General features: G+C 38.0%; 1 protein-coding gene across 3 annotated transcripts in view; it reads right to left on the bottom strand.

Annotated features, from left to right (window-relative positions):
* Positions 1 to 714: 714 nt before the first annotated feature.
* SPATA13 (spermatogenesis associated 13) overlaps positions 715 to 10066 on the bottom strand; it is a 151838-nt gene continuing 142486 nt past the window's right edge. For all 3 annotated transcript variants that reach the window (XM_027835109.1, XM_027835110.1, XM_027835111.1), the window contains 3 exons: positions 9231 to 9603; positions 6654 to 6728; positions 715 to 4726 (listed from right to left, as the gene is read on the bottom strand). In XM_027835109.1, coding sequence (XP_027690910.1) covers positions 4551 to 4726; positions 6654 to 6728; positions 9231 to 9603 — 624 coding nt within the window. In that variant the 3' untranslated portion in view covers positions 715 to 4550. The remainder of the gene's footprint in view (positions 4727 to 6653; positions 6729 to 9230; positions 9604 to 10066) is intronic.

The following is a 10066-nucleotide window of genomic DNA, read 5'->3' as shown; positions in this document are numbered from 1 at the left end:
ATGCCTAGAAAAGGGCCAAAGATATTGACAATTAGTCATGCTTAAGGACCTTGGGATCAAAAATTAAAGCAGTGGTCTTTTGCAAAGATTAACTATGGTTTATTTTTACTGTTTTATTCTGAACTCCCTCCTTCACTGACTATTGGAGAAAAAAATCAATAGCCAAGGGAAATTATAAGCTATTTGTGGAAAAATCTTATAATAAAAAGTTTGTCACCTGACACATTCAGAGATTGAGGGGTGCCTAGTCAAACATTCTGATAAATTGGGAGTTAAGGTATGTTTCTCCAGCTACTCCAGTATAGTACTGTTTGTCTTTCAACCTACAAGGGAATGTCTGGATTTAAAGACAATGGAAACCACGATTGTAACAAAAGCCCTATGAGGCAGAGATCTATTTCCCTTGTCCCCAAATCCCCCAAACCACCACCACACAACTCTAATAATTCTGCCCTAAACCTCAGTTAATTACTGCTCTAATTTGAGTCTATTGGTATGTTAATTAACATGGTAGGGGACTTTAGAAAGGCTGATACATAGAGTTGTCCACTTGGTAAAATACCAGAAACCATAGAATTTACAGTAATGTGCACTATATCCCAAATTTTGAACATAATGTATAATATATCCAAAATTTTCAAAATAATGTAGCAATAGTTTTGCCATTGTTTCACGGCTCAAGGAGAATGGTCCTTCATATATGAAAGAGCATTATTTTTTTAAATCAACTTGGGGTTAATATTTACTCCACAGACAAGGAAACTGTCTTTGCCTGAGCTATGTATAACAAGGTACATCAACACTCAATGTCATTATATGGTAGTAAAATGCTTTAGCTACCAATTTGGGAAAGGGAAAAAAAAACATCTACTGCTATCTAAAGCTGTATTATTGGAGGCTCCTTGTATGTTTTTGGCAAACTGTATTTGCCTTTTTGTTGTTGTTCACAGTTCATATACCAAGACCCCTTTTTTCCTCACTAGGGACTTGGAAATCACAGTAAATATCTGAGCATTTGCTTGTATTCTTCTGCAAGATGATTGGATATTTTCAATATGATAAATGGACCCCAGAGAGGTTAAGTGACTTGTCTCTCATCATACAAGTAATAAGTGGCAGAAACCAAAAGCTCTGAGTTCTTGACTCAGGTTTTGTTACTTAAGCCAGCAAATCACTTAACTTTTTTGGACCTGGAATTCCTCATCTGTAAAATGAGGAGATGGAACTGATCTCAAAAGTTCCTTTCTACTCTAAATTCTACTTCAAGCCTTTTTTCTTCTGTCAAAAGTTGTCATTTCAAAGGACCTGCCCAATTTTCTAGCTAAGGAGTTCTGAAAATACATGAACAATAATATGGTTTATAACTATGATTTCATCAGTCTATGAGGCTCCTAGGTGAGGAAATATCTTTGACCAATTCAGGTCAGCATCTTCTCTACAACTTAAAAGTCTTAGAGAGTAACCTAAAGTACTGAGAAGTCAAAAGACTTGCGCACGGTCACGGAGCCAATATGTGCCAAAGGCAGGAGGATCCGAATTCAAGTCTTCTTGGATCTGAGGTCAGTTCTCTATTCACTATGCTCTGCTGCCTCTCATGAGCAATATAAGATGAAATACATTAGTATACATATATTTTGCTTTTTGGGGAGGCGATTAGGGTTAAGTGACTTGGCTAGGGTCCCACAGCTAGTAAGCGTTAAATGTCCGAGGCTGGACTTCAACTCAGGTCCTGCTGACTCCAAGGCCAAAGGTTTATCCACTGTGCCACCTAGCTGCCCCCACTAAAATATTTTGTTAATCTCCTTGAACACTTACTACACAATATATAAAGAGGAGTTACACTTGAACCTCTCCTCTGGGTTGTTTTTGGAGAAACTCATATACATAATCCATATAGTAGGACTTCTGCTTTCTTTCTTGTTTACTCTCCCAGTTAAAACATGATTTATCCAGAGAAGAGAATTTGGCAAATACAAAAAAAGGACACTTGATCCATTCAATCCCAGAACCCAAACACATATTATTCAAAATCCAAGCCATACAAACCCAGGCTTAAGTGTGCCAACCACCATCTTATTGTTCAAGATACCAATCTTTGGGAGTGTGTAAGGGTTCATCTAGGGAAAACATGCAGCCAAGTGATTCATACCCTGTTCAAATTTATTAGGGATGAATTTGAGTTGGCACAATAACTTTATTAGATGGAAGCAGATCTATATTTGAACTGAAACTAGACTCAATCAACCTATTTCCCCAAATTCATTCATTTTCTATTTGGAAGACTATGGAGGTAGAGGAGCTGGAAGTCACTGTTTTGTATGCAGCAGAGAAATTCTTATAGAAGCGTTAAAGCTTTTCAGAGACAACATATTGGTTCATTAAACTTTTGATATTAAAAAATAAAATTTAATTTTTTTAAATGGAATTTTCATTTTATAAGTGTAACACCGTCAAGCAATTCCACTGACTACCCTAAGGCAATGCTGTCATATAACATGGAAAAGCTGTTAAAAAATTGCTATTAATATACACTCTACATAGCATAGACAGATCACTATAGTTATTGCTAATGGGTACATCAAAGGTTTATTAAGTTTTCAAAATTCAACATTCTTAAAAAAAGGCTTGTTAGTAAAAAGGCCAATTATACAAACACAATTAAAATTGAAGTGCCTTTTTTTTTAAAAGACACACTAGCACAAGTACTTACTGATGACTTTTTCTTAGCACCAGCTTCTACCTCAGGCTGACACAGAGTCATTAACCACAGTAATTCTAAATAGTGAACAAAACCTCCATCAAAAGTATCACAATAAGTTAGTGAACAAATACTTTTTCATCAAAGTTTTTCATAAGTGTCATAAAGACCCATTAGGGAGGTTGCATACACAATCTTGTGGTTGCTCTTTCCCGCCAGCTAGCTTCCTTCAGGAATGCCAGACTTAGTGAGGGGAGGCTTTGAGAGCAACATTCTAGAAGACCTGGATCCACTGTTTGTCCTTAAATCAATCTGCTTTGATTCTCAGAGTACAGCTGGTTAGAAACAGTTGAGCAATCTGACAAGAGCACATTTTTAGAAAACAAATGCATTAACTATATAACATAAGGTTCTCTGCTCCAGTGTGCTAAGAAAATGAAAGTAACAAGCACCTTGAAACCTTTGAACAGTCTGTCATAAGATTTTTTTTAAAAATCACTCTTTCATTAAAATTCATATAGTTATCTACAGACATGAGCTAGTATGTATCCTTAGTTGGAAAAAAAAAGGGGAAAGAAAAGATAAATGCGCCAAACTGACCATTCTCCATGTCTTACATTTTGTCAAGGTCTCCACTAAGGATTGATCTTCAGAAATCTGTTGTCACTCGCATGAAGGAATGTTGAAGCACAAGATAAAAACCTATTTCAAACAGCCGAGGTAATGCTCCCCTTGGCTATTTTATACCTTTCTAACTGGATAGGTGTAACTTTGGAGTTTGCTTTGTGGGAACGCATGGGAGGAAAAAAAAACCGCATGGGAAGAAGAAGTACACTAATATTTTACATATTCACATTATCATCATAAAAATGGAAATACTTGAATTTTTATAATAAAAATAGGTATATGTGACTGGCAGAAAGAACCTCATAGGTTGAGTTATGGATAAGAGTTGATTTCTGCATGCTAAATTCTATAATGCATGCAGGAGAATAGCTAATTTGAGGAAAAATGAACCCAACCAGACCTGGGTCATCTCATTTGCTTCCTTGAAAGCAGAAGGACCTTCTGAACACTTGGGTCAAGTTCAAGTTATTGCTAACATTTGATTCAATAGTAGCCTTTTTTTTTTCTCCTAGCCTGCAAGAGAATGAGACTGTGCACCATTTCCCACTACCATTTGGGAAATATTTGGAAGTACAGAAATGAACAGGAAGGTCCTTGGCCATCTTCTGCAGCTGTGAATGGGTGAGATTAGGTTAACAGATGCATTGGTGGAAAGCAAAAGCTTCCCTAAGATCCCACGGAACACATGACAAGAAGAAAAAATATTTCAATTCTATAGATGATATCCCTCAAAACCAAGCATGGCATTGGGAATGTAACAGTGGTCCTCCAAAGCTAGGCATGTCTTGGGACAAGCTGAAAAAACAGGCCCTTGGATCTTCACCTTTGAAACCCCAACAACTTCCCTGGTCACCAATGAACATGCTCATCATTAGCAATGCTTGTTTGGTAGAATCAAGATTTGCTTTAGGGCACATCACAGATCTCCAAGTCTCTGGTCAATTCAGAGCTGAAAGAATATGAAGGGTTTCAATTCAACAAGCCATTATTAAGTGCCTAGAATGCGAGCATTGTGCTCGGCTGTCTTATGACTGTGCATCATGACCACCTTCTACCCTCCAAGAAGGTCCTGGTAGAAGGTGCGCTCAACTCCTCTCTCCTTCACTGATCCCCAGCAAAGACAATCTTCAGCACTGGGTCCAAGAGGGATTTCAAATAGAGGAAAAGAAAGAACATGTCTCTTCTCCACACAGAGCCCCTGCCAGCCGGAAGATGATTTTTTCTTTCATTTCTTGAATGGGGTGAGTTTATTGAAGGTATGCCAAAAAAGAGATGGCTTTCTCTTAGGTTCTGCCAGGACAAAAACTTGTTGTTGAGGAATGCTGGTAGGCACTGTGATGTGGCGTTGGTGAATAGGATGTAAGCTTTGATGGGGGGGAGGCACAGAACACCCATTATAACCTAAAGCAGGAAAATGTGGAGAAGATAATTTAAGCATCATTTATGAACCAAAAGACAAAAACACCAAAATCTCATTGATCCCCCTGGCTACAATGATCACATCTGTGCCGGTAACTCCTAAATCACTGCCTACCTCATCCTCTCATCCAAAACATCAGTCCACTATTTCCAATCATATTCCACATACCTCCAAGTGGATGGCCTGCTGGTACCTCAGATTCAACATGGCCAAAACTGAGCTCATCACTTCCATCTATGAACCTGTCCCTACCCCTAACTTCTCTCCTAATGACACAATTTCTGTCTCAGCTACCTTGGTTTGTAACCTAAGAGCTAACTTTGACTTTTACCCCCTACTCATTTTATATCCAACCAGTGGTTAAGTTCATTCTATTACCTCTGTAATATCTTGAACAGTCCCCACCCCTGACATTCTCTCTACTCATCTTGCCAACATACTAGTTTAGGCCTATGTCAGTTCTGCACTATATTATCTTGTAAAACTTTCTGAGCAGTCTGCTTGCCTCTTCTCCATTCTCTCTCCTATCCCCTTCTTCACATCACTACTTCACATCACTATAATCTTCCTAACGAATTTCTGTAATCATGTTATTTGTCGCTTCAAAAAACTTCAGTAGTGGCCTTACTAAATAAAGTAAAAATTCCAAATCTGAAACCAACTTACCTGGCCAACATTAACTCACACTACTCTTTGCTTATGCCTCTGCCTGAAGTGATTTACTCCCATCTTTATCTACTGAAGTTTCTCCTTTATTTCAAGACCCAAAACAAATTATGCTTTCTATATAAAGTATTTTCTGATCCCCCTTCATTGCCCATCTGGAAGTCATCATTCCCTCTTATATTTCTATTATTATTATTATGAACAACAAAAATATCTCAATCTTCTAGCAACTTTAATGTTTACAAAGAACTTTTCACATAAGATCCCCAAGAAATAGGTAGTACAAATATTATTAGCCCTATTATAAAAATGAGGAATTTGAGGCTGAGAGTGATAACAAGACTTGCCAAGGTCATACAACTAATATGTATTATTGTTATGAATTTGAACTCAGGACTCCTAATTCCAAGATCAATGTTCTTTCCTGCTACATACAGAGTTGTTGTGAGGATCAAATGAGGTAATATTTGCAAAGTGCTTAGCATAATGCCTGGCATATAGTAGGTATTTGATAAATGCTGGTTCCCTCTTTCCCACCTTCCCTTGACACTTTACTGTCTCTATGAACTCTTAATGGGAATACTACACAATTCGTGTTTAGGGTGTATTATATGGATTATATATAATGTAAAAAAATCTTTATTATGCTTTCAAAGAGGGTGAGTATGACAACATTAACACCTCTTTAATTCATTCCTTGTCATTGACTTACTCTTATATACTTAATTCTTTTTAGACTGTTATTTGTTGAATGGATCAGAATATAGCCTATAAACCCACAGGAAGATGGAACTTTTGAGATTTTTTCTTCATTACAGAAAAGATATTAGTGAGATGGCGGTTCACCTAAACTGAGTGTCCTGTACTATATCTCTACTATCCCTTGCTTCAGTCTGAGCAGAAAGAATGTTGACATTCATTCGCTGAACAGAACCTGAAGCAGAGCAGTCAGTGGCAGGAGGAGGAGACTGGGAAGTTGCTGAGTGAGTGGGTTCTGCAGAGTGTACCCTCGCTACTTTGTTGGAATCTGTGAATTTCAAGAATAGGAATGTATTCAAAGGCAAATACAGACGATTTTAAAATCATCTATTACTTTGGATTATTTATTATCTCATGTTTTTTTATTTTCAAGATTGTCTTCCATTCACACAAATAGGTAAGAGCTGACTATGTATACATTATATATGTCACAGTTTTTCAATACAACATTTGAAAATCTGGAATTTGTTTATGATAACTTACCTTTTGACTTTCCATGGCCTGGTTTTTGAGCATTTAACATAGCAAGTTTCTTTTGAGATTCTGATATTTCCATTCCTAGATTAGAGAGAGAGAGAGACAGAGAGAGAAAATTGATAACATATATGTACAAAGTCAACCACATCTGTACAAGGCTTGTTTCATTTATTCATCCATTCATTTATCCATCTATCCATCTACCCACCCACCCACCCACTGGCTCAACCATCCCTCATATCTGAAATGAGCTCCTTCCACATCTTGTTCTATCAGAATCTCTTTTCCTTCAATGCTGCACTCAAGTACCTCCTCCTCCATTAAGCCTTTCCTGCTCACCCCATAAATTAGTGATTTCTGACTCCTCATATATTCCAGGAACATTTCATCTGGATCTCTCTTTTGTTCCCTTTACTTGCTACTCAATTTATTATTCTTAAATGAGTTCATGTTGCATCCCCTCATTAGAATATAAGTTCTTTGTTGGCAATATGTTTCAAATTTGTCTGTGTATCCCCAGGGTCTAGCCCTGTGCCTGGCACACAGAGGCTTAATAAATATTTGTTGAGTTGAATTTACTCTCCCTTAACGAGGAAGGCCCCCACTAGCAAGTTGTATAAGTTACTTAGAAGAATTAGACTTGTTCTGTACTCAGGGGGTCTTGGCTTCCACTCAAGGATCTGTGCTTTAATTTTTGAGGGAGCTTAGTATCAAATCCAGATCTCAGAGGCTGTGGGATACTGCCAGGAAAAAAAATATACTGGCACAACAGTTTCAGACTAAAAAAGCCAGCCACTTCATAGTCAGCAGACACTGGGAAAATCAGAAGGCTAAGGAAAGAGAAATAGTGATGATAGGCTGAAAAGTAACTGGGGAACAGTGAAGGAAGATACATTACATTAAGTGTAATATATAATGCATGGGGCCTAATCTTCATGAATGAAAGAGATGGGATAATGCCCAGGTAGTTTCATCTGGTCTAAAACTGCCTAGACAGCAAACAAACTTTAAAGAGCTTTGTGAAAATACCACTTAAAAGGGAGTCATCTAACATAAGCTGGTACAGCACATACTCACAACTTGTCTCCTTCAGAATGATAATGGTAGCTGACCTTTACCTAGTACTTTATGGTTTACAAAGCACTTTTGTTCCAGCCACACTTGGAGGAACAGAGTCACATTTTACAGATAAGGGAAGAAATACTCAAGAGTGTCTAAGTGATTTGCTCAGTTATGAAATGTCAGAGCTGCTTTTTCCAAGAGTGGTAAACTTCTTTTTTTTTTTTTTGCTTCAAACTTATGGTTTCACTGATATAGGAAATTCCCACTGAGGAAATCTCAACTAAAAGCTCACCTTCTACAGGAGGTTTCCCCCTAATCCCCTCTTAATTCTATTAATTATTTCCTATTTATAAATAGCTTGCTTTGCATACTGTACATGCTATCTCTCCCATTAGATTGTAAACTCCTTGAGGGCAGGGACTATCTTTTTGCCTCTTTTTGTATCCCCAGAGCTTAGCACAGTGCCTGGCACATAGCATCTACTTAATAAATGTTTATTAATTGGTTGACTGAAATTTCCTGACAAATGCTCTTCTACACAGTCTTTGAGAACTTTCAGGGGCCAAGGGGTGGGGGAGACCAGGGGGTTAAGTGACTTGCCCAGGATCAGAAAGCCTATATGTCTACATCAGGGGTAGCACCTGAATTTAGATCTTCCTGACTTTGATTGAAGCCAGTTCTCTATTTATTCTGCTATGCTGCCTTCCAGTAGCAGTTTTTCAATGAGACCTTTCAGGGTTTATGGGAGTAGAGTGTATAGGATGGGAAAACAGAGTTAAAAAGAGAAAAAAAGAAAGTTTTGTTTTTTTTTTTAAATCCCAGGGTGGGAAAACTTGTATGAACTGACATGGAGTGAAGTGAGAAGAACCTGGACAACAATTTAAACAATAACAACAAAAGTGTAAAGGAAAACAACTTTGACAGACTTAAGAATTCTGCTCACTGTGATAACCAACCACAATTCCAGAGGGCTGACAATGAAACAAGCCACTCGATTCCTGACAAGGAAGTGATGGACCCAAGGTGCAGAATGAGACATATGTTTTGGTTATGGTCAATTGTGAGAATTAATTTTGCCTGACCCTTCCTCTCTCCCTCTGTCCTTCCTTTCCTTCCTTCCTTCCTCTTCCTTTCTTTTTCAGTTGTGGGGAGAATTAAGGAGAAGGGCAGTAGTGATAGAGTTGTCCAAAAAAAATAAAAAAGACAAATAAAAGAGAGTCACTGAAACATGTCTTAAAACAAGCACCAAAGAGAAGTCAGGCCAGAAGGAAAAGAAGTAGGAAAACTTGGATAGTTATGTGTTGAATTTATTATATACCTTTTAGGAAAAACAAGCTGTTCATAATAGAGTCATGGTTTCATGTTTAATCCTTTTTTTTCTCTTCTATTTTGTATGTGGAAATGCTCATTTGATATGTTGTTTGTTAAGTTTGGCAGAAAAATAAATTATATTTACAAAAGGAAACACACAAATAAAAATGAAAAAATCCCCGGGGGACTCCTTAGCCCTCTGCTACTCACCCATCTCTTTGTCTTCTTGCACCCGCCTTCGCTCATCAGCACACGCTTGCAGCCACCTGCCTTTATCCTCTTGCTTTTTGGCACAAAACAAACACACCTCTTCTGTTGATTTATTGATGATTTTGAAGGCATTCTTCACATTGATATTGTAGTCCTTGTCCCTCCCATCCTCTATGTCCATCAGCTCCATCTCATCCATGTCAATTCGGCCTTTGTAGTATAATATGTCACGCCTGAGCAGGTCCTTCTTGCAGAACACAAGCTGGTGGTCAAAGAGGAAGAAAGTCCTTTGCTGGCTTTTTCCTTGTTTTGTGATTCGAGTCAGCTCTCCTGAATGGATCAGTTCTGAACTTCGGTCTAAAATATTGAGCCCCTAGAATGAAGGCAAAATGTTTAAAAGATTTCCTTCTGATTTTAATCCATTTCCCCCGTGTAACCCCCCCCCCCACTCCCCGCCCCACCTGAGACTGTATTTTACAGGACAAATGGATGGGCCTATTGACTCTTAGTGGATGAAGGATCTGGTACTTGGAAACACCACTCCCCAGAAGGATACATCCCTGAGGGACGGGTTCAACCTTCCTCTGTCTTGTTTGTTCAGATATGAAATTTCCTTAGATGTTTTTTTTTTTTTAATGCAATGGTAAAACATGGTGAGGGCCCCTAGGTTATTTGGAAGAATTATTCATAATGATACCAATCCTTTTGATGAATATGGAAGTAGATTAATATATTGCACAGAGATTAGTAGTGGTTGGTGGCCTATACACACTCTCAAGAATGTTAGGGGAGTCAGGGGGCCATTGTTTTTTTAATATATCTATGCATCTCTCTAT

Source organism: Vombatus ursinus, unplaced genomic scaffold (assembly GCF_900497805.2).
Source record: "Vombatus ursinus unplaced genomic scaffold, bare-nosed wombat genome assembly UNPS02014813.1, whole genome shotgun sequence".
Taxonomy (NCBI): Eukaryota; Metazoa; Chordata; class Mammalia; order Diprotodontia; family Vombatidae; genus Vombatus; species Vombatus ursinus.
This window is presented reverse-complemented; position numbering and strand designations above follow the sequence as displayed.